The 26,270-nt window shown below is 38.9% G+C and overlaps 1 protein-coding gene across 1 annotated transcript; it reads right to left on the bottom strand.

Moving 5' to 3' along the window:
* Positions 1-276: 276 nt before the first annotated feature.
* On the bottom strand, positions 277-22,270 carry rspo3 (R-spondin 3). Its single transcript, XM_051865934.1, has 6 exons — positions 21,533-22,270; positions 12,779-12,973; positions 12,509-12,652; positions 10,608-10,751; positions 10,349-10,528; positions 277-1,153 (listed from the first exon to the last, which is right to left on the bottom strand). The coding sequence occupies exons 1-6, from the start codon at positions 21,624-21,626 to the stop codon at positions 957-959; spliced, it is 954 nt and encodes a 317-aa protein (XP_051721894.1). The 5' UTR covers positions 21,627-22,270; the 3' UTR covers positions 277-956.
* Positions 22,271-26,270: the final 4,000 nt, after the last annotated feature.

Here is a 26,270-nt window from a genome sequence, read left to right as displayed (position 1 = left end):
GTTAAAGTAAGTTTGTAGCATCCTAGAACAAAACAGTGTATATTCTTTATGTGAACAGTATAAACATAAAATCATAATCTATCTATCTATCTATCTATCTATCTATCTAATCTGTGTATTAATATTATTCACAGAGAATTTTAAATGTGGATAAATAATAAATGAGGGAAAAATCACATATTTGGTTTCATGCATCACCAAACATTTATGGCTAAGCTACTGTTGTGTGTGATGTATATTTATGCTTGTTCAGACAATAAATAAATTACAAACAAATACAAACTCAGTATTGTTTATTTGACATACAGGTGCTTTTGATTTCTGGTCAGATGGCTTCAATGGAAAGCTCAGATCCTGTTTATACAGACAGGCAAATCAACACTTTGTTCGGAGAAAACTGAAGTTAAAACATTGCAGCGAGAGTGTTGTTGCTCATCCAGTATGAAGAAAGCCAGTTCATTAGCCATTTACACCAATCAACATGCAGTCTCAGCCTCTGGCGGCAGGCAATGTCCGCGGTGGCAGTAAGCATGCTCATTTTTAATTTACTCAGCCCCCCAAAAATACAGAAGTTTATACAACAACTCTACTTTAATGTCACAAAAACCTACATTCAAACCATGATACAGTGCTGTACCTGGACCCCCTTTAAAAAAACCATTCCACGGATCATCGGACATGCCCAGCCCCACGCTACACAGTTCAGCCTCAATCCAGCACCAGACCGGGCCCAAGGGGGGTGAAGGGTGCCCTCTGAAGGAGAAGTTCGAGGGGCGTCCTGACTGTCTGCATTTGTGTGGATGACGAGCGCCCCCTCTCTCATGTGCATATACAGTATACGTTTAAATTATACAGGTAGCAGCAACACCCCCTCGGCGAGGGGTTAAGAGGGTGAGGGGGTGACACGGACTGATAGGGGAAAGAAAGGCAGAGGAGCAGCGAGGAGCAGCATCTCTTTATACTGTTCCAGCGTCCCTGCACTGATCCCTCCGGCGACGGTGCTCAGTTTTGTTCCGGCTTTCCGAATCTTCCCGTTCGATCGTCTCCTTCTCTCGTTCTCTCTTCCTTTCTTGACGGGCCTCGGAGTTTTCTTTCTCCTGCAGGTTAAAGCGTTTTTTCTTCTCTCCCCGCCGCTGGCCTTTTGCTGGCTTACCTGCAAGGACAATTGGTGATAGTGTGAGCCATTTTAAACATTTAAATACAGTATAAATCTATGTATTTTATCATCTGCCAGGTAAAAATCTGATCACTTAGAGAAGTAATAGTACACCTCTCCTAAAAAACTACATGATCTGATATACACTACAGTTCAAAAGTTTGGGGACAGTAATTTATTTATTTTTAAAGAAATTAATACTTTTATTCAACAAGGATGCATGAAACTGATCAAAAGTGACAGTAAAGATATAACATTACAAAAGATTTATATTTAATAAATGCTGTTATTTTAAACACTCTATTCATCAAAGAATCCTGAAAATTATTATGGTTTCCACAAAAATATTAAGCACCACAGCTGTTTCTTGAACACAAAATTAGCATATTAGAATGATTTCTGTAGGATCGTGTGACTCTGAAGACTGGAGTAATGATACTGAAAATTCAGCTTTACCATCACAGGAATAAATTACATTTTAAAATATATTAAAATGGAAAACAGTTCTATTAAATTGTAATAATATTTCACAATATTATCGTTTTAACTGTATCAAATAAACGCAGCCTTGGTGAGCATAACAAACTTTCAAAAACATTACAAAATCTTAACCGATCCCGAACTTTTGAACGGTAGTGTATCATTCATGCCTGCAGCACAAACAAGTTACACGTTAACATTTACGGTTTGGGGTGTGTTCAAAAGTAACAATCGCGATGATTTTAAGCACCACAGTGTTTACAGTTTACGGGAAAATGACTTACAATGTCTTTGCACATTAATCTGGGATACGAGAAAGTATTGTAACCAGAAAAAGTGCACACATAATATGAAGAGTCAGAGTTTGGCAGGCGTCTGGGCTGATTTATTTCCCATACAGGCATGTTGAATCATTCTATCATTCTATTAATCAGGCTTTAGTGATTTTCCCATCATCCCTCATTTCTCTCCCGCTCCAGATGGCATTACTCATTCAACCTAAGATGACCATTGTTCTTCATTTTGGGCTGTTTTGGTTGGGAGACATCCCTTCAGCAATCATCACTTCTATTTAAAAGTATTTTTCATAGATTATTAAGAGTTTGATGGAATCCAGGATGAAGACCCATTTATAAAGTTGTGAAACAGCAGAACCATCTGGTGGGTTGTGTGATTGGTTGTGTCTGGTCTACCACAAGATGACAGTCTTGTACGAAATCTTTTTCCATTTCATTTTTCTTTCTTTAACACTGTTAATGACTGGTTGATCAGTGTTTTAAAGGTATGGTTTACTGAAAAATGAAAATTCTGCTATTATTTTCTCACCATTACTTTTAAAACTAAAACTGAAATAAAAATAAAGCAAGTATTTAAAAAAAATATAAAAATATTAATAATACTAATTCTAAATATTAATAAATATAATGGTGTATAAATAATACTAAGAATAATACTAAAAATGAAAACAACATCAGTCCTGGTGTCAAGTGTTTATGGGGATATGAACAATCATACATTTCAGTTTCTCACACAGCTACTTTTTCCTTCAGAAAGAATATAGTGCAAATGTTGCATGCACTATGTTTATGGTGCTTATTTTTGTGTTTTTGGCCCTTTTTGGACTAATCTGGTCACTGTGAACTGTTGTATTGAATTGTTGTACAGAGAAGTGAAGATCTTCAAAGATTCTTCTTTAAGGTAAAGTAGGCAATGTTTTTCAGAAACACTTGTTATACTGGTTGAAACTCACTTCACATCCTGATAGCAATCAATAATAGAAGTAGTGGTCTAAACATTCAGTTTACATTCAGTCTAAATGCAATGATAGAATGTCCTGCCTGTCAACCTATGTATTTCCATATCAGACATCACATGTCATCTGCACGTTCCACGAGTTGTAGACAGACAGTCACCGAGCGCTGCAAACAAACAGCAGCCACCTTTTACAGTTCCTCCTGAACCAAAACAATGACCTTATGCTGCGTCCACACCATAACTACCATAATTACGAGATGGCAAACCGTGACATTCTACTCATAGCGGTTCACGTCCTCAGACTCGGATTTATGGGTTTCTAACACTATCAATGCCAAAATGAATCTGCAGCAGTCAGGTAGTATACAAGTCAGCACTCTTTAAAGGCGCTTTTCCACTGCATGGTATGCTTTACTTTGGTTCAGGATGCTTTTCCACTAGTTTAGTACCGCTTTAAAGTTGGTGGGATTATAGACTGATCGTTATAGATGCGCCTCCACCTCGTCTACTGACCACGATACAGCCTTTTTTTTTTTTTCAAGTTGCGTGCAACAGTTGTTTAAGGGGACATTCACATATTGTGCCTTTTGCGTGCTCAAATTCGTTATTTCAAATGTAGGCGCGTGGCAGGCACGCTCATAATGAAAAATTCTCAAATTTTCAGAATGCCGCAAGCGCACCGCAGGTCATGTGACAAGAACCAACCGATCAGCTTCGGCCTTTCCGTAACAAAACATCAAAAGCTCAGCCGAACAGCTGATCATAGCTGTACAGGGTGGTTTTTATATCTCATCTCCATAAATACATCTAGTAGTAAAGCTAATGCAAGGGCTAGAAATCAATTTATCCTTTGCTGAAACTTCCTCATCGTCATGGAGAGCGCAGTTCATGGTTGCATAGCAAAGACAGACATAGCAAAGACAGACGCCACATGTTTTCAGATGCGATATGTAAATGGCCCCTAAGGCTAGTCGTTTTCAAAAAGTCATATGAACAAATGATACTGTGGTAGCTGTTGCTGACTATTTAAATCTAGCGGGTTTGGTGTCTCGTGTCGCAAATCCAATGATGCTGGTAGTGACGATTTTCTCTGAACAATCAGTGATCTGCACATCACATTTTAGTATCGGTACGGCTCGCTTGGAACCTCAACCGAGGCTGTACTAAAAAAAGTACCAGGTACTAGGTACTGTACACAGTGTAAACCCCCCCAAAAATGAGCCGTACCATGCAGTGGAAAAGTGCCATAAGTTATGTTCATTATTATTGTAATGTTATGTGTTTTGAAACATGAGGTAATGTAACGCTTTGCAGACTCTGCTCTGGCTGTGCACGTTCATGTGTTTTGGAGGAGACGTCGCTGATGGGAGGGTGGGATCTTATGCTTTCAAAGCTAGCTTGCTATTGCTAGCCTCTCCAAAATTACCTACCCTACCTTTAACAAAAAATAACAGCATATGGTTTCAGAACAATATGAGGGTAAGTAAATTATGACAGCATTTTCATTTTTTGAAAAAATTAGACACTGGAAATGCAAAAAGGTAAGTGGTGACCCATCAATTGCAGAGTCAGAGAATTTTATCACTATTGTGCTCTTGAGCAACCAGTCCAGTTTCTTCCAGGAACGCAATTCCTGCAATCAGCGCACAGTACGTCTCTTTGGAATAAAGCTGTCAAGATGAGCAACCGAGATGAAGCCGCCCAGCTGAATGTTTGACACCAGAATAAGCTAACAACCGATAACCACATAAAAAATAGAAAGACTTAAAATACAAATTCCGTTAATATTACTTTATCTCGCCATTGCTCAACACTCACGGCTAGCCAATTTCCATTATTGTCAGAGGCTTATCGGTGGGGCACAGATGAGGATTGGAAAAATGCTGAGGTGGACAGCCTCACCGTTCTGCTCCCCCCACCCCCCAAAGCAGGCTCTATCAATCAGCCAGACTCTCTCTGGACTCCCTGCCCACTGCAACCCACACTGACCCACACATTCCTGGGGTCCAGCCAGGGCGATAGGGGGCCACCACAGCCCTGGCTGTTGAAATAAACTCAGCCATGAGGATGACGACTCTTGTTTTGTGACTGAAACAAGTTCAGGAGGATGAAGTGAAATTCTCTCCCGACCTCTCGTGGGCTCGAGGATGTTGTGATTGTACTGTGCATTCTCAACGGGCTGACTCATGTACGGTGTCTGACCGATCAAAACATACCCGTGCACACACACATTTCATTCGCTGTCGTCACCTCCCCTCTCGCCGTCTCTTTAAACACAGGAAGTTCCCTCCACGCACACTGTTGTCTTTGTCATAACGATTAGGAGATCAGTGGATTAGGCGTAATCCTCTGCCTTTCCCATAAACCAAGGCGTAACATGACCAGAGCACTGTGGTGATTTTTATAGAGATGTTTATTGCCACCCTTTCAGAGCTGGAAGGCTGTCAAGTTTTTCAATAAACTGTCAAGCGATGATCTGAATATAAGTCATTTCCTCAGGGATGGACCATGTTCTTGAGCATCTGGTCACCACTGCAGTAGCAGATGCAATCCCAGAGGAAAGTGTCATGGTTCAAAGCTCATGCAAGAGACCTAATAGAGTTAGTTCATGGTTTTGTTACATTTACGTATCAATTTTGACACGAATGAGACAATTTATGTCATACAATATAAATACAGTGTCATAAAATTAAAATGGGTAGCATAGCTCAGATCATTTGTTCTGGAAGGAATTTGATGAGAAATATATGATATATCAAAAGTTGACTTTTTATCTTGAGCACATTGAGCAGAATTTGAGATGTTGTTTTCTTCTGAAATTCTAGAGGTGACCCATGTAAGGGCCATCTGAAAAACAGGAAAGTCCCATTGGAAAAGTCTCCATTTGTTCTCCATTTAATCTCACTGAATAAATCTCTAAGGGCCAGTTGGTCAAAAAGTTTAATCTGGATCAGAATGATCTAGATTTGGAAATCCCATGTTTTGCTATCCAGGATCAGGTAATCCATCTTACTTGTGTGCTGATTTTTCAAAGCAAAATTGGATTGGATCACCCTTAGCCAGATTCTCACTTTTTCAGATTTCCAAATCTGGATTACTAGTGCTCTACGGAGCCCCTAAAGGGACATGGTGATATGAGATATGAGAATATGAGATGGGGGAGAAAAACAAACAAACAAAAAAAAGCTTTTGCATTCTCTCAGAAAAGTTTCACGTAACGTTCACCGAGGAAACTTTCTGTTCGCTCGCAAAGAACTTATGCACAAAAAAATATGTGCATGTATGTATATTACATGAAAAAATGTTGTAGGCTATTTTTTGACCAGTTTTAAAGTTTTTTTTTTTTTTTTTTTTTACATTTTGTTCCTGAAATCCACCCTTCTGATGGGATCAGTATAATCCAGATTTTTTTGGATCAAAGGTATCCTAATCTTACTAAAAAGTTTTGAACAAACTGATGCTTTTATCCAGATCAAAACCAAGATTGGATTTTTTGATCTAATCTGATTTCAGAATCCTTTTTTCCTTTTGAACAACCAATTTTCAAGATTTGATCCAATCCGATAGCTGAAATCCAATCAGATTACTTTTGAACAACTGGCCCTAAGATATTAAAGATATCTTTTGTGAATTTTCTTTCCTATGGGATACTCCTTTAGTTATGAAAGCCTGTTTCAGCCTTAGGGTAAAAACAAGTACATTTAAAATGTAAAAAAAGTATATAAAGTTAAAAGTGAGATTTACTCCAGTCTTCAGTCATATGATCCTTTAGAAATGATTCTAATATGCTGATCTAGTGCTCAAGAAAAATTTCTTATTATTATCAATGTTAAAAACAGTTGTGCTGCTTAATATTTTTTTTTGGATACATATTTTTCGGGATTTTTTGATGAATAGAAAGTTAAAAAGAACAGAATTTATTTGATATAGAAATCTTTTGTGACATTATAAATGTCTTTATTGTCACTTTTAATCAATTTATTGCATCCTTGCTGAATAAAAAAATATTAATTTCGTTAAAAAAATCTTTCTAAAATTTTTGTTTAACTTTGTGACGGCAAAGGGCTTCCATTTAAAGTTGAATCTGAGTACAGGTGCTCTATCTACAGCTGAAAATAGCCATATGATAATGGGTCTATTCATCATTTCTGGATGAATCAATGGATTGCAGTTCCATCCTCCTCTAAGATATGTTGCAAGAATGATTTAGAACAAGTTTTTTGTGTCTATCATACTTGTGTCTATCTAGATGTTTCAGCATAGGTGAAACGAGGAGTCATCTGGCTCTGATTATACAATATTCTTGAAAGAGTGATTGAGAGGGGAGAAAAGGAGGAGATCTGAAAGAAGGAGGGAGATGAGAGGGTGAAAAGTGTGTCAGGACAGATAGAAGATTGGGGGGTGTAACTGTTGCACAGTCAGTAAAATGTGAAATGCTCTAAAATCAACCCTGACAACCCAAATCATCCCAGTCTGCTGCTGTTAAGGACACAGAGGTAGAGGTGGTTGAAATAGGATATGATGTCGGGTGCAGTGGGGCACATTTTCATTAATGAACCCTGGGGGTGGGGAGGGGTTGGATGGAGGGAGGCGTGCTGTCGTCCGGGGGTTTTTGGCAGGAGCCAGTCGGGGATTAAGGGCTCTGGCTCGTCCCACAGGAGGAATGCCTGGGCTTTGAAGGCCCAGTATAGCTGCTCTCCCTTAGGGAGGTTGGTGCTAGTGTGCAGGGCAGAGGCGCGCATGGCTACATACAGAGGCTAAGAGTTCAGTGGACGACTGAGATACACACACACGAAAACACAAAACAACAATGGTGGAATTCCAGATTCTGTACTTACATTAAAAATAATTTAGACTCCAGTCTTCAGTGTCACATGATTCTTCCAACCCGATCTCACAGCAATTAGTATATATTTTATGAGGTGGCTAATTTGTACAAACTCATACAACATCACTTGTACAAATTTGTACGATTTTTGCTAAATCGTACATATTTTACGTGTTGCCAAATTTGTATGAATTAGTACAAATGACCTCCCCCTAACCCCGCCCCTAAACCTATCTATCTATCTTTCTATCTCTCTATCTCTCTATCTATCTATCTATCTATCTATCTGTATGTCTGTCTGTATCCATCTCAATGTTAAAAACCTCAATGAGCACATGTTGACACTAGGAGTTGAGTCTAGAGTTGTAAAGCCTGAAAGGGAAAGGACAGGGGCCAGACGCAGGGTTGCGTTTGGACAAGCTGTGTAAGAAAAAGGTCAGGATTAGTCAGAGGGAGAACACGAAAGAAAAACAAATGACAAGTAACGGGAGAAGATTTGGCTGGGGCAACAACAAGTAAAGCAGTTGCATGTGTGTGTGTATTGGGAGTGGGGGGCGGACAAGGAGGATGTATCAGTGTCAGAGGGCGGCTTGGGATTACTTTGAGCTGGCGGGGGTCGGACCACTGACCCTGCTGGTGTATGTGGAACATAAACACGGACAGGACAGAACCCCAGCCGATAATTAGCGTGCAGTTGATGTTCAAGGAGTAGGGGCAGCTGGGTAATCACAAGCGGGGGCGAGGTCGATAACCGAGCCTGCAGTGTATAAAACGCACCCCTCAGCCGTGGCCCCCGGCGGATCAACACTGCACTGAATCCTCGCTTTGATTTAACATGGAACAAAAAGTCTTTTTGTGCACAAGCAAAGAGGTTGTGATGAAAGAGAGAACACACGTTTAAGATGAGATGTAAGCTTTGTTCCTACATAAAAAGGAACCGCATAAGTGACTGATTTGGAACTCACAAAAAAAACATACAGGTGACTTGACAATTTAATATGCATAAATATATTTTGGGTAAAACAGTTCTGTTAGTTATTAATTATACTGAATTTATTCACTAAAATGAAAAACAACCAAAAAGACTTTTTTCAATATTTTTTTACTAATTGCATTATATATATATATATATATATATATATATATATGAGATAACTATAGCGATAACTATATTAGTGTCCACACCAGCAGACAATATTGTTCTTTTTATTCTAAGTGTGCGCTGCAATTATGTCATCTAGTGCTTTAAATGTAGGTGGATTCTGATTGGCTATCGTTTTTATCGTTCATCAGCTGGAAAAAATTGTTTTGAAAGTGATTCCAATGATATTGTTTCTCTGTGCCGTTACTGTTATAGTTGTGGTTTGGACTCTTTTATATTTAGAATGATTTTTAGAACTGATCTTTATTGTTATAGATATAGCCATCATCCTTGGTGTGAACGGGCCTATAAAGGATTAGTTCACTTCAGAATTAAAATTTCATGATAATTTTCTCACCCCCATGTCATCCAAGATGTTTATGTCTTTCTTTCTTCAGTCAAAAAGAAATTAAGGTTTTTGAGGAAAACATTCCAGGATTTTTCTCCATATAGTGGACTTCACTGGGGTACAACGGGTTGAAGGTCCAAATCACAGTTTCAGTGCAGCTTCAAAGGGCTCTACATGATCCCAGCCAAAGAATAAGGGTCTTATCTAGCAAAACGATCGGTCATTTTCTAAAAAACAAAATAAAAATGATATACTTATTAACCACAAATGCTTGTCTTGCACTAGCTTCAACCCATTGTACCCCAATGAAGTCCACTATATGGAGAAAAATCCTGGAATGTTTTCCTCAAAAACCTTTTTAATTTCTTTTCGACTGTAGAAAGAAAGACATAAACATATTGAATGACATGCGGGTGAGTAAATTATCAAGAAATTTTAATTCTGAAGTGAACTAATCCTTTAAGTGTGAACTTTTTTTGTGTGTGTTTTACTGTTGCATTTTTGTGTGTGATCAAGCCATGTCATTGTTCTTTGGAGTCAGAGAAGTTCACATGTGAATCTCCACCTCCTTTATTTTCCCTTCTTCCCTCTCTCTGCGCTGAGGCCCTGAGTGTTTATGAGGTGGAGAGCGATGGAGCGTCGAGTTGGCCTGCTGTCTGTCATAAAGCAGCAATGTCCCACAAATACCACTACACAAATAAACATTCAAAACATAACTGGCCAAATATGGCTAAGCTTACAACTGCACAGATCCTTGAATCTGCTCCATGTATTTGTTTTTCATCGGTTGGGAAATATTTCTGCCTCTTTCATTTATAATTATAATCCAGACGATACAAAACAAGCATTTATATGATAATAAAATGAGCAGAGTCAATGTTTTTTGTACTAAAGATGTGGAAATTGGATAACAGCCTACTAGTAATTCCATTCGCTAAGACAAGCATCACTATTATTATTTCTTATGCACAGGGTTTGTTCTTAGCATTAGATTTTGGTGTAAACCTCATCCCATACTGTTAGTGTTACAAACACGAATGATACATCAAAGGATGCTGCTTTTTACTTTTCTAAGTGATCAGGCTTACAATTTTCAGGGACGATTGGGTCTATTTATCAATAATTGTATTGTCCACTTACATCTTCTTTTTTTGACAACGCAAACCCTCTTTTCAGAAGTCTGTGGGCATGCGCTCCCCATTGGTGAGGGATTTTGTAGGACCTTCCTGGTCCTTGTTTCTTCACCCCATTTGAAGCCGCAGGTTTTTCCTAAGCGCGAGCAGGGGCTCCACTCGCCCCATTCGCCCACTTCACAGTGCACTAAAATACAGTTAACAAGTCGGTGAAGCCACATAACACACACATACAGCATTGGGTGTACAGTATATTAGAGACTGACCTGTCGGGATGCACTCCATTGAGTTGTTGGACTCAAACTCGTCCGGGCAGATGTGATAACATTGCCCATGCAGGAGGTAGTGTCCCGGCACACACCTTGTACACGTGTCACTGGTCTGACAGGAGTCGCAGTCCACAGGACATGCTGTAAAACCATCAGACACACACACACACACACACACACACACACACACAGTAACTAACTAAATGTAGTGATGCTACTAACTGTGAACGTCGACTGTGAATGACAACATTTTTCAGTACACCGTAAAAAATGAATTTTCGAAGTTATAAAACAGATTAATGGAGTATGTTTTACAAGGAATTTGCTAGAAATTTCTGGTTGAAAATTTTTCTACACCAAATTTTTTTCAGTGCAGTAGTTCAGCTATTTTCATGACATGAAGTTTTTAACAAACTACTTTTTCAAACAAGTAATGCTGTTGCGCATCCAAACTCCACATGGCTGTTTTTTTTAGACGGCCCTCTGTCTTATGTAGCAGTGAAAGTCTAATTCATTGTAGTGAATTGGTTCATTCAGATGGTCCTCTCTTGAATATCATCGCTGTCAGGCAGAAAACTATCTGCATATTTTTTTTATTTTTTTATTTTTTTCCCATTATCACTTTTGATACCGTTATCACTATACAAATCATTATCACTATTGTTCACCCTTAACGTCTGTCTGTGGGTTTTGCAAATATTTAACCAATGAAAAGTATTAAAAAGAGATTTTGGCCAAATAAAAAACTGTAAACTTAAGAATGTGTAAGTTGATGAAAACATAATGCGATGCACTTACTGCCTCAGATGTGGCCATTCAAATGACGGACAAAACAAAATTCTCAGAAATTTGCTGGTCAAAAACCTCGTAACTCCATTTGAGCTTTGATTTTGGTAAAATGTCTGACCATATATAAAGCCACAGTATCAACTTTGACAACATGGTGTTTAATTATTTAAAAAAGACTTTGTTTTTTTTCATATCCTGAAAAGTAGCGTTTCTGGAGATAGACAAGTTTTCCGCCCGACAGCGATGATACTGTATGTAGCTTTTAATGATTGGACTCATTCTAGTGAAGTGGTTCATTCGGACGGTCCTCTCTCTCATATGTAGTTTTCAATGTTAGATCAATTCTGGTGAGTCATTCAGATGGCTCTCTCTCTAATATGTAGCTTTTGAAAGTCTGTGTAATGGTGGTCCATGTAAATAAACAGATTAACAAATAGTTTAGACTGTCCTCTCTTTCATATGCAGTTTTCAGATTCATTCTTGTGAATCAGTTCATTCGGACAGTCTTCTCTCTAACATGTACCTTTTGAAAATCTGATTCATTTCAGTGAATCAGTTCATTTAGATGGTCCACTCTTTAATGTGTAGCTTTTAATCATTTTATTCATTCTAGTGAATAAGTTCATTTGGATTGTCCATGTAAATAAATCGATTAACCAAAAATTATTCACCAATGAACATCCCTGTACTATGTAGTATATTTTCACCTCAGTTGTGTAAATGAAGGTTTTATTAAATTTATCTGTTCAAGTTTGATCTTGTCACCATCATTTCATTCATGCAAATTTATTTCATTCCTAATTGTTTTTGTGCCAGCAAAAACTACAGCTCTAATTAAATGATAAATTATAACATTAGATATTTAGATTGACTAGATTTACCCTTACAGTTAGTAACTTCAATGCATATGGCTACTTTTTGATTATAGCTTGTAGTGTAGTTAACTACTTTGGCAAAACAATCGCTTGACTGTTTTACTACTTCAAATTATGATTAGATTTGTAGCTTGGAAAGCTACAGTTTCAAAGTAGCTTCCACAATACTGGTTACCACACAAAAAGGAACTAAAAACTATCTATCATATCCCTGGCTATCAACTGAACACTCACCAGGGACACACTCTTTCTTGGTATCGCTGGGCACCAGCCCATCTGGACAGCTCTCCATGCACTTGCCCTTGTGCAAGTAGGATCCCGCTCTGCAGCGCAGGCAGAAGTTCCTGTTAAAGCACGAGTCGCACTCTGACCCACACTCTGAAAGACAGGTTATGCACGCGTTACCACATTCCCTGAACTGAGAAGACAATGCTGTAGCATGCAAGACAAAGTCGTCTGTAGTGTAAATATTTCAAGAAGAAGCTGAGGTGAAACGTGTCTTACTTATGCAGTCGTTCCTGTCGGGGGAACGGGTGCCGTAGAAACCATTGGGGCAGGAGGCCAGGCACACTCCGATCTGCCTCATCCCGTCCCTCTCCAGGTGAATAAAAAGCTTGGGTTTGCACGTCAGACAGCCATTGTAAACGGAGCAGGTCTGACAGCCTCCCTGGCATCCCTGGGTGCTCACGCCTGAACCCTCTGTGGTAGAAACATAATTTTTACATTAGGATCAAATAACATGTGCGCTCAAAATGATGTATGAAAATGTAAAGATCTGAGATGTGTAATGGATACACATAAATTATGTATTTTCTGGAGTGTGAAACCTCTGGTGTCAGTCTAGGCCTTTTCTTTCATGTGGAAGTCTTTGGAAAACATACTTTTGCACAGCTAAAATATTACTTGTTATATATTATGTAAGGGATAATGTGCAGTCAGCTTGTCATCATTGCAAAATAAACCAAAAATTTGGATGCTGACAGATGCAAAAAAAGACAAAGATATTATTCTAAAATCTAGCATATTTAGATCAAATGTAACATGTTTATCCTGTTACTATGTGTAATGTATATTATATGTTCGTCTATTTTAAAGTTTTCTCTTATCAAGCAGTAGTTGGTGTATCATCACTGTTTATTTCCTTTAAAGTTCAACTTTATTTAACTTTGCTGCACCAAAAATAGTTGCACAAAAAGTTTTCATGTTAGTATTAATAGTCTCATTAGTCTCTGTTTTCTCTTGTGGCTATTTCTAACCAGATTGGCTGCTTTTACTGCTTTCCAAGAGTAAAGGGCACAAGGGATTTTTTTTTATCTTCCTCCACTGATTCAATGGACGCTTTTGAGGACTAAATAATCACTGTTTTACTGCCAAAGTTTGACTAGTGGCATCATATATTTGAAAGCTATTTAAAGTTTTGTTTGAAACTGTTAGAAGCATGTTATATCAATTTACATTTAATGCCATGGCATATCGTTTAAAAGTTTGGGGTCAATACGATTTTTAAAAAGAAAATAATGCGATAAATTCACCATTCGCCGGGAGTTTGTTTGACAGGGGATCTAACCAATCATAACGTAGAATCTGACGTTTTGTCTGACAAAGCAGTCAGGGGAGTCGGTAGATTAACGTTGGTGGACTTGAACTTGAAAAATGGTGTGTACTGACGTCCTTCCGTGATTGAAACAACATTCCTTCTGATGTTCATTCATTTGATGCTATAAATGAACTAGTAGGAAGAGATGATTGGTAGAGGCGCTACAGCGATCTGTCACGACACACTAAAGAGGCACAAAACGGTATTTTTTGTTTAAATTTCTTTTAAAAAAATCACAAAATTTGAGACTTTGTTTAATATCAAAAGTAACCTGCTTGGTCTTGTCTGTTGACGAGTTGTCAGTGTCCTCTTTGCTTTCTGATGTATTTTTCACTGTATGAGAACATGATGTGTGGCTTGAGAGCGGCATGGCTTGTCGGACAGTAACTAAAGGGGGCGGGTCTTTGTGAACGGTCAATTGATCAAAAGTGACAGCAAAGACAATTACAATGCAACCCCACCCCCTTCTCATCAATTCCTGTCCTCTGTCCACTTCCTCTAAAAAAATGTTACAAATATATTTGCAAAAAATGACACTTTATTAAACAGTTTCACATTTCAAGATATAATGTGTAGGAATCCATATTTTTTGGAGTCTAGAAAACCGAACAGAAAACCTTGTTTCTCCTGCCAGCACCTAGTTACAACAAAACATACTTGGCATTTACTTGGACATTCTCAACATTTATAAGAGCAAACAGGAATGGTGGGTACAACTAAATGGTTCCAGGTTCTCCGAGGAAAGAACAGAGCCATCAATTAAGGCTACAACAGTGACCATAATATAGTGTAATAATAAACACGACAGGAAGCACAGTCATCTGTGGATTCTCCTGGCAGAGAAACTAATCAACAGAGACACGGTGCATACCGGGGTTTGCACGCAAATGGCAGCACAGTAGCCTTTGTGTTCATAAGCGCAAACAGAGCGGCCTCACTGTGACAAAACTCCAGACAGAATCAACTCGTCTCCACTGGAGACCTCCAGCTGCGAATATGTGCTGAAGCAGTCCACCACAAATGCATGACGAAGAGCTTTCTCAATGTCCTAGTGACATATTTAGAAAACACTCTCACTCACAGATCCCTTAAGATCTACTCTTAAATTATAGAGCTGATCGCTGACCTGTTATATGACCTGACAAGCTTCTGGACAGAACGACTCTGAAAGAAAAAGTGATGATATTTCGGAGAAATAGTCTTGACTGTGTTTAAGGGGATTAAGAGAACGTTTTCTTCAGCTTTTTGCTCAAGGGATTGTGAATAATGTCTATGCACTATGGCCTCATTGTTTTGGCTCGGGAACTGAAGAAGTCAAAAGTGATTGGGTTCACAGTTACTGTGAGAAGAACAGACGTTCACTGATCTAATCGCATCATACTGTAAAGTACAGTGCAGTACCTCGCTGAATCCAGCAAGGTAAAAATGGAAGGTGCTTCAGGGAGCATCTCTGATTAAAGTCAATCGGTTCCAGGTGTCTCTGAAAAGTGAGTCTCAGATGGTTAAAAGCTCTGCATTTTAGAAGGGACTGACCCGGTCTAAGCATCTGGATGAGGGTGAGGTAGGGGCAAAACATAGATTGGTCTAGCTCAACTTAAGAGAGGCAAAAAATAGCTTCTGCTTCTACTTTCATTTATGTCATTTGAAATGATATGGCTTGAAAGGACGTTACATAATGAGGATTATACCACGCGGTATAATATGGTATAATGAGGATTATACCATAGTGAGCCACAATACCATGCCAAACGCTATGAAATGGTGAGAGATCATTGTGCTTGGTACGTTTTTAGTCTTCAAACCAAACTTATGTCTTCAACCGAGTTTAAATCCCTTCTGGATCGCGTGCTTCTCATAATGTTTACACGTTAGGCCATTAGGCGGAGAGTAGGCGGTATTTAGTGGCTGTACTTTGAACACATTCGACCACATGAGCGTCTACACTAAAGCCGGGTGCACACTGTGCGATTTTGGCCACAATTTGGTCGTCTGAGACAAATTTTGAGAATCCTAAAAGATACCTATATTCCGAGGCTAAAATCTGTAGTCTTTGATCTCTAGTTTGACATGTTCACAGACAGCCGATTAATGACCGTTGCGATCAAATTTTACCTCCGACGAAATTCTGGCAGTCCTGCAGTGTCGAATGTCAAATTGTCTTCGTTTTTCAAGACAAGCCGTGATCAAAATTAACGCTAAAGATGTCTTTGTTAGCCACCATTTCAGTCCCGCGTGTAATGCAGCTCACTGTCACCGAATGTGTGTGGGTTGATGATGTAAAACTCCGGACAAGTTTTCATGCGCATGTCCATTTTTAATGTGTCTTGACTGTCGTACAGTCTGACATAAATGACAGCTGTGACATGAGGATCATGAACGTACAGTCTGACAAGCAACAACTGTAAAGCACTATTATAAATCGCACAGTGTGCACCCGCCTTAAGAAGGCAATCCGGTCGAATGCGTTTTTAAGATAGATAGATAGATAGATAGATACATAGATAGAGCTGTTTTCAACCTGCTCTTACATTCCATACTACTGAACTCGGGCATCATTGTTGTTTTTTTTTCCTGTCTCCCTCCCCTGATTTTCAGAGTTCAGTCCTGGCTGCCAGATTGCCATAGATCAAGGATATTCTGTTTGACATATCTAAGCAATCTTTACAACTGCTGTCCATTTGCCCACATGTGTTCCTGCCAAAGCTCTCTAATTCACAGAACCCTTTACACAGAGGAATTCTGCCTGCCCTTACACTGCCACAGCCCCTGGGTCGACTTGCATAACAACCACACGAGCACTCGTGCCACGGTTCAAACTCAACGACCACAAAAGCAAGCATTCCCAGCATCTATTGGTAAAGCGGCAGAGTTAAAACCTAATTAAATAACAAAATGTCAGACATCGACATTAAGCAAAAGCATTTGCTTATTGCCCAAAGACCTGTGGTCTGAGTCGGTGAGGCAAGCCGACACAATTTCCTGGGATATTTACAACATGGGGAGGCCACACACAAGTAGAGATAATTTACTAAAAAACACAGCCATGACTTTATTCACAAGGAAATTAATTACCACATACTGTCATTGACAAAGCTGTGTGGGACGTTATTTGTGAAACTTCATTTTAAACTTAAATGGTGACCTTACCTTTCATATCCTCTGTGACCTAGTACACTTATATTAGAAAAAAGTGTATTCCTGTATCACAAATACACTCACATTAAAAATAAATACTCTTGCAAAGCAGTCATATGCAGAGAAGACATTCTGATATTATAAGTATCAGATGTTACAAATACTTTGGCATTAAAAGGTGTCTATTTTAAATGCAAATCAAAGCCTTGTGGCTTCTACTTGCAGAGACACAGAAATGCACACGCAGAACACAGGAAGTGTTTGAGGTCAGACGACCGTTTGGTCACTCGCTGTAAACTGATAAATTAGTCATGGTCATTCACCCAGGTTTCTGTCCATCACAGACATTTCAAAGTCTCTTAATTAGCAGCCCTGATGATGCCTGATGCATACAAGAGGACAGCGGTCATCATGTTTGTCACACTTCACTGTCAAAGTGTTATACAGCAAAGATTTGACCTTGCATTTAAAGATTCATCACCCTGCACACCTGTATCTATTTATAACATCACTTTGGAATATTTTGATATGTTAGTCAAAATCTGATTGGGGTAATTAAATGTAACAAATCGTGTAAAAATGTATCATCTTTTATTTTAAAATTAAACAATATTTTTATTAAACTTTGATAACTGCCTTAATCTTTTAAACAACTGAGAAGATGGTGATCAAACTACATTTTATAAAAATCACGTCAAGTTTATAATATATTATAGCATAAATTACATCAGCATATGAGAGTCAAATTGGATAACTACAGGGACTCATCTCAAGATCACTCATTTAACAGTTCATCAAAATTATGAAAAAAGATAAGTCAAGAATAAAAAATTATTGAAAATTTTCAAATCAGGAATGTCAGAATCAGAATGCGTAGTTTGTAGATAAAAAAAAAAAACATCCGTCAAAACCAACACGTTGAACAATGTTCACTACCCAGCGAAGTTTTTCAAGTGGATAAGTGTTTATTTTCTTAAGCACGCAGTGTGAAGTATTTCCGATTCAATTTTAGCGTGTGATGAACAAGTTTATACTTATGTACGTTATCGTCTCTGACAGACAGCATGCTGACGCCGCTCAGGCAGCCATTTTATCCCTCTTCAATATCATGTTATTTTTTGACAGACATGTTGTGATATTCAAATGATCTGGATTTGAAAACAGATGGATCATAAGGTAATAATTATTTCTTAGCCAGCAAGTATACAGTGAAGTGATTGAGGCCCATAAGTGTGTTATGTTGATGTTTTTAGTTGTAATATTCCAAATGACAGCCAGTCTAAGTTTTTGACGGACGTGATAACGTGCATAAGGGGTGAACAATGTTCGATTGTTGAGTAATTATAAAATGAGCTGGAGACGTTCAAAATGCTTTTTGCATAGTTCATTATACTTATTTTACGGAATTAAGTTTATTTAAGGGCTTAAATCATTTACATGTTACTCAGAGACTGTTTAGCTGGTCAAAAAAGTTATATTCAGCTGTCGCAAATTCGTTGACCTTTGAAAATCAAGTTCATTTTTTTACCAGGAAAGGAATGGCTTTGATGCACAAAGTTGCTTTTATTGGCTATATCAAAAAATCTTTTATTTAAACCCATGAAAATGCAGATCCTGTTGTAAATAATAGCAGATTTTGACTCGTATGAATTGATCAAAAACTATGCTGAAATGAGTGAAATGATTCTGCTCTTTAAGGATAACCCAAAATTGTTTCTTCTTTAAATTCAAAATGACAGTTGTGTGCTCAACTAAATAGCTGTCAAAGTCAGATTAGACACATATTTTTCTTATATGCCACATGAGAGCACATACTTAGTATGCTGAAGACAATGTCCTGACCACAGTCCACAATTCTGGCATCATCTCAGTTTTAAACAGAAAATATGGCTAAGGGTTTTGTATTTTGAATTCCATAATATTATTTTGTTCTATCAGACTTAAAGTAACCCAGTGAACACCACATAGCCATAATGGCATTTTTGTGGCTCTCTGATACCAAAAGTTATTCTCTTGCTCTAATTGGCTTTGTCACAACTAATTTGGACCACATGTTTATACATTCATTCTAATCAAGCCTTTCAAGTCATATTTGCAGATTACTTTTTCTTATTAAAATAAAAATCATACTCAGTTCCACAGTCCTGGAGCCTGTCATGCATGCATTGCTTATTTCAAAGCCAAGTTTTCCAAAATTACGTTTCTTTCTCCCATATAAACCAAAAATATTCATATAAACACTTCATCCAGGGCCATAACCACCATAGACAGTGAGGGGGGCATGACCACCAAATTACACTTAGTCCGCCACAATCCTGAGTATTTGGTTACAACCTTGACTTAATGCTTCTTATTAAAATGGCCTTTTGAAAAAAATGGGGAATTTCTTATGCTACCTTCAACTAAAACTATTAAACTTTGTGCTATAAATGATAAAACATGTACCAGCAGCAGGTCTTTTATGTCCTCAACTATATAGATGCCCCAATGGCCATGTGAAGGCGTGAGAGAGGTTCGGGACAGAAAATGTGTAACAACTAAATTTAAAAATGTGTTTTTCAAATTAATTCAGCATTGTTACAAACTGGAAGAAACTGGAAGCGCAGTTTTTTTTTATCAATACTGAACTTAGTGATACATATTGTCGCGTCTCCGCGAGCAGGAACAGTCAACATATGCGTGAAACGGACCAAGCGCACTACAAAGGGTTTTCAACGTAATGCAGTGGCCGCTAGAGAGCGATCCAAACAAGAAATTGGACTGGCCATAGATAGCCTACTAGACGAACAGTTCACAACGTAAGTATAATAATAATGGTAAACAAATTCATGCTTTCATGTTCGCTGTGCTAACTAAAATAACAGCACGAGACTGTAAAGCAAAACACGAGCAAAACGTTACTCGTCAACGGAAGGTAGACTAACTTAAGAACTGCATCATAGCCAAATACATGATTTAAATCACATTATAAAACCAGCGGTCTGTTCCTCGCCGATGTAGGCTAAGCTACGTGTCCAAATTAAACCACACAAGCGTCTACTAAAAAGAAAACATCTGTCGTGACTTGCGCGGATGTCTTCTAACTCGACTTTTACCTCAGCGCAACATTTCCCATCAGATGTTTATCTAGGATGTCTAAGTAGCCTAGCTGTTTTCTCCCTTCCAAAACGCACTGTAGTGACACATATGTGGAATACCCCTTAATTAAGCCATCAAAACGAAACCATGAGGAACACAGCCACTCTTTAGTGACAGGCGCAGTTTCACTGAGATACGGGCTCATCTCAAGCAACAGTTTGCAGGGTTGCCAAGTCTTTGTAACAAACTATTCTAAAACCAGCCTAATTATAAGACCAAACCCCTTAAAAACAAACCGATAGCAAACTACAGTATTATACGCATTTTAAAATCCTTATGCATTTTCAAATTGTATGTATTAAAAACATTAAGTTTACTTTACTATTTTCGAAGTTTGCAATAAAAATGTAACCGGACAGAGGGTTGTGTGGATAATGTACACAGTGCCATACTGCTATACTTCATATGGACCTCATTCAGAGTACAGACCATATTGAATTTTGCCCGTATGAAAACGAGGCTGTGGGAGATAGGCGTATGTAGCCTATACAGACTGTTCAATGGGGCAACATTGAGAAAATACCTTTCCCCCCAAAAAAGAAGAAGAAAATAAAATTAGACATAACATAGGCTTATAAGACTACTGAACTATATGAACAGCATAAAATAACATATGGCATCTACTCTGAGTAAGGTTATTACTTACTGTTTCACTACATTCACTATAGCTATTGTTTCTTAATCACAGATGGTCTGCCTATCTACATAAAATATAATTCATTTAACCTGTTGTTGGCTGGTTGAACAAAACATTCTTTCCATTTAACCCTCACACCACAGAAAAAATAAAATAAAATCAACCCACTCCCACAAATGTTGAGTATTTCTGCGGGAAACAGCGCATTTGGCAACCCAGGCTGTTTGTCAAAATACAAACGGAGAAAACAGCGATATACTCCTGTTGTCATAAGAACAAAAATAGCATATCTATTTCGATAACAATAACTCAATCACAGTTCTTCCAGCTGGTTAGAAATATTTAACTGCTTTAGTTGTCAGCTGTCTATATGCCAAACCACAGAAGAGATTCCACTGGTTTTCTTTTTAGCTTTTGAATTTTTTTAATTTTTATTTTTTATTTTTTATTATTTTTGCAATGGCGCGTCTTCGTTGACAAGAAAAAAGTTTCTTTCTCTTAGTAAACCTTGACCTTAATCAGTTTCCTATCACCTGATCATTTTGCCATTTCAATATTCTCCCATAAACGATTTTTTTTTTTTTTAAGGCTAAACAATAATTTTACTTTTCTAAGTCTTTTCAAATGAGAAAAAGCATGACATATGTTTTAAAACATGATGACCACAAAGAAGCAATTGACAAAAAACAGCCAGTACAAGTCACGGTGCAGGTGTGCGCAAAGCATCAGATCAGCCGCGCGCAGAACTTACGTTTGTGTAGCCGGTGCCTGGAGCCGTGATGCTGACAGTTTGTGTATTCCATACAATGCAAGATCAAAACAATGGAGATCAGTTGTAATTGCATAGTAATCAGGGGAATGATGCTTGTCTTGTCAATTTCAATGTCCCTTATCGCACTTTGATCTGTGCAAAACTCAATATGTTATTCCTAAATCGGGCAGAAGCCCCAGCTCTGCTCACGCGCAAGAGGAACAGAATTTTCAATGGCCCAAATGCACCTGGGCCGACTCGGCAGTAACATATTGGAGGCAATCCACATATGTGCCACTGTGAGATATCCAAAGAGAGAGCCACTCATTCCATGGAAACAATGAAAGTGTTAGTTCTCCATCCAGCGCACTGTAAGCAAAACGGGGAGAAGGGAATCAAATTAAATTGGCATGGTGATAAATTTGGATTGTCTTCCTTAATGACTGTATGTATTCCCCTCTGTGATCCAGCACGACACGTCCAGGTGTGAAGTTACTTTATTTATTGAGCCTGGCATGTAGGAGGTTCTCGCGTCATCCTCATCATAGCATCTCGAGGAACTTTCAGTGAAACGCTTGATTGTTGATTGGCGCTTGATTTGTAAATAGTCGCCGAAACTTCGCTCTTCTCTGTTCAATCTCTATAGCTCACAGTTTCACGGTTGAGCAATTCACTATCTCTCCCTTTCTCTCGCCTGCTCCCAGCTCGTATGCTCGTCTGGTAACTGATGACTTCAGCTCTCTGCCTTCTCTTTCCCCCCTCTGAACTCCAAAGTTTATTTAGAGGGCGAGCCCCCCACGTCAGACACCCCACGGGCTACCAACACTCGCTTTTTTCATTATATCACGTTTTCCAAAACTCGAGAACTTGAATGGAAAAAGCAGACAGGCAGACAGACAAGCAGAAAGACAGACAGACAGACAAGATAGATAGATAGACAACATAACACATTTATCCAAGACATTAACCAAGAAATTAATCAATTACAAATTCATTTCTGTAACCTTTGTATTTATTAAGTTAGTTAAGCCTTTTGACTTGTATTTGGAATACATTACACTATATAATTTTCTCAGGTTTCATATTTTTCAGATGTTAATTTTATATTCAAATACATCTCAATAATATTAACTGGCTGGCTATACATGTTTGCGATAATAGAGGAAGTTCCATTGTGATCCTCTAGAGGGAGTCAGTGCTATAAGAGCCACATTGCTGAGCACAGAACTGCATACGGGCAAATAAACTGCGTGTCTTTTGTTTTAGCACGTCTGAGATGCATTTTCAGTTGATATGCATGCCATGGCCACATAATGACAAATCTGTGTGCTGTGGAGCATAAACAATGGTGGTGATCACTGGTGTACGTGAGAGCGCTGCACAGCGCAGTGGTTCCCTCTTCTCCCAGAGGGAAGCTTATTTACACGTCTGGCAGTGGGACGGGGAGGCCTGCTTTTCTTAACCAGCGTGTTGATGTTTATAAGAATATGAGGTGGACCAATGTTTCCCCTGTTGTGGCTGCTCCATCAATCACAATGGGTGCAGAGGGGAAAAATGCTATAACTTTTGGAGGACTCCTTCTAGTAAAGTGCAGTTTTTCGTGCCCAGTACTGCTGAGAAGGAGGTCGCTTTTCAGATTAGAGGGATTTAATGGACGTTTTTTGTTCTTGATTATTCATTAATGAGTAGTCTTTGGTAAATTCAGCTGCAAGGGATAAAACATGGTTTAGTCTGTGGTTGTCGATGTGGGGGGTGGACATTCCAAGGGAGTTGATCTTCATATGGGAAGGGGGGACAGAATAAAGCTCCTCTTTGTGCCCCCTACTCCTCTGATAAATTAGTCACAGCGACAAGCTCTAACGGGGAGCAGGGAAGAGGAGGTGAGGTCATTTGGTCACTCTATGCGACGGCCGATGAGAGAAGCCGTCAGCAGCCTGAAATGAAGCCGGGCAGGTGCACCACGCCGACAAGGAGCAAAGGTAACTGAAAATGTGTGAGGCCTGCGATATCACACATGGAAGTAGTCAGCGTAAATGGCTGCATGGATGCTAACTGCGCTACTTTTGTCTAATCCTGACACTGGAGTATTTAAGAAGACCAGACAGAGTATATTTTTATTACAGGACCTTGTTGCTCCAAGAGGCATTACAGAGTGGACCACATGGCTGCATGCACTCTCATCCATCTTGATCCCATCACATTCTCCACCCATAAACCTCACGGACGAGAGATCCCAGTGCAGGGAATGGTGTGATGTGCTATTGTGCAGAGCTGACCTAATAAGTAGGCAGTTGCGTCATGAAATACTCTTATTTGGAGTCGAGTGGATTAAAACAGCAGTACACAAGGTAATTAGTGGTACTGAAGCAGGAAGGAGACAGGAGAAGATGAAGATTCTGCCATGTGCTAAGGGCAGATAAACAAGGGTTTGGGTCTGTCAGCTGCATAAGCAAAACTTAAACACCAGGAAGTGGTGAGTGACATGCAAACTCACGTGTACATGTGTGCTGTGGTCTCACTTTCACCTGCTCTCCGAAATCCTCAGCAGAATTAAGGTCTTCTGACAGAAGTTCCAAACAGCAGAGCTGTGCAAATTTCAGAATTGAGAAGAATGCCTGTTAAATTCTTAATATGATTTAAACTGAAGTAAAAAAAAAAAAAAAAAAAAGGATACAGAATTGCTATTTGAATTTGAATGTAAAGAAGTAGAATGGAAATACAGTGCTCAGTGTAAATGAGTACACCCCCTTTGAAAAGTAACATTTTAAACAATATCTCAATGAACACAAAAACAATTTCCAAAATGTTGACAAGACTAAGTTTAATATAACATCTGTTTAACTTATAACATGAAAGTAAGGTTAATAATATAACTTAGAGAACAAAATTTTCAGTTTTACTCAAATTAGGGTGATGCAAAAATGAGTACACCCCACTGAAAGTCTCTGGAGCAAAGCAAAATTTTAGACTACAAATGTCTAATTTAACAAGAATTCAACCACAGTTGAGTCTAATTATTGATTACACAGGTGTCCAGCAGACAGTTGACTATAAAAGGGTGTTAAAACCCCTTCCCATTTCATGCTGTCAGCAATGGCACCACATGGAAGAGAAATGTCACAAGAAAATAATTTCTTTAAACCAGAAAGGTGAAGGCTACAAGAAGATCAGCAAAGCTTTACTTATCAGTCAGAATACTGTAGCAAAAGTGGTACAAAAAGTTTAAAAAGGTGGAACTGCAACCATCTCACAGACACGTCCAGGTCATCCACGGAAGTTAACACCTCGACAGGAGTGTCTTCTGATGAGAAGGGTTGAAGAAAATCGGCATGCAAGTTCACTACAGTTATCTAAAGAAGTAGAAAGCCAAACTGGGGTGACTATTTCCTGTGACACAATATGGCGTACACTGCAGAGGAACGGCATGCATGGGTGCCGTCCACGAAAGAAGTCTCTCCTAAAGCCCAGGCACAAAAAAAGCCCGCCTAGAGTTTGCCAGGGCCCATGTTGACAAAGATGAAGACTACTGGGACTCTATACTCTGGAGTGATGAGACCAAGATAAATGTTTTTGGAACTGATGGCTTCAAAACTGTATGGTGTCGCAAAGGTGAGGAATACAAAGAAAAATGCATGGTGCCTACAGTGAAACATGGTGGTGGCAGTGTCCTTATGTGGGGCTGCATGAGTGCTGCTGGTGTCGAGGAGCTGCATTTTATTGATGGGATCATGAATTCACAGATGTACTGCTCTATACTGAAAGAGAAGATGCTACCATCACACCATTCCCTTGGTCGTCATGCACTTTTCCAACATGACAATGATCCTAAACACACATCTAAGGCCACTGTTGGATTTCTGAAGAAGAACAGGGTGAAAGTGATTCAGTGGTTCCTGATTTGAACCCAATCAAACACCTATGGGGAATTCTGAAGAGACAAGTTGAGCATCACTCTCCATCCAGCATCCAGTCTCTAAAAGAGGTCATTGTTGAAGAATGGAAAAAGATAGATGTTCCAAAATGTCGCCAACTTGTTCATTCCATGCCTAGAAGACTTGGTGCTGTCATTAAAAATCATGGAGGCCATACAAACTACTAGATGTAGTAGTTTTTGTTGTGGGGTGTACTCATTTTTGCATCACCCTAATTTGAGTAAAACTGAAAAATGTGTAATCTAAGTTATGTTATTAACCTTACTTTCATGTTATAAGTTAAACAGATGTTATATTAAACTTAGTCTTGTCAACATTTTGGAAATTGTTTTTGTGTTCTTTGAGATATTGTTTAAAATGTTACTTTTCAAAGGGGGTGTACTCATTTACGCTGAGCACTGTAAATTTAAATTCAAAGAAATTTATATAAGAAATTCATATTATCCTGCTGAAAGTGGCCACAGCCACCAGGGAATACCGTTTCCATGGAAGGGTGTACATGGTCTGCAACAATGCTTAGGTAGGTGATTCCACATGGATGGCAGGACCCAAGGTTATGCCTTCTTCGCATAGTGCATCCTGGTGACGTGTTCCCCAGGTAAGTGATGCACACGCACATGGCCATCCATGTGATGTAAAAAGAAAACGTGATCCATCAGACCAGGCCACCTTCTTCCATTGCTCTGTGGTTTAGTTCTGGTGCTCAAGTGCCCACTGTTGGCGCTTTCGGCGGTGGACAGGGGTCAGCATGGGCACCTTGACTGGTCTGCAGATATGCAGCCCCATTTGCAACATACTGTGTTGCA

Source organism: Ctenopharyngodon idella, chromosome 16, assembly GCF_019924925.1.
Source record: "Ctenopharyngodon idella isolate HZGC_01 chromosome 16, HZGC01, whole genome shotgun sequence".
Lineage (NCBI taxonomy): Eukaryota > Metazoa > Chordata > Actinopteri > Cypriniformes > Xenocyprididae > Ctenopharyngodon > Ctenopharyngodon idella.
The sequence above is the reverse complement of the archived record's forward strand: the minus strand, read 5'-3'. Positions and strand labels throughout refer to the sequence as shown.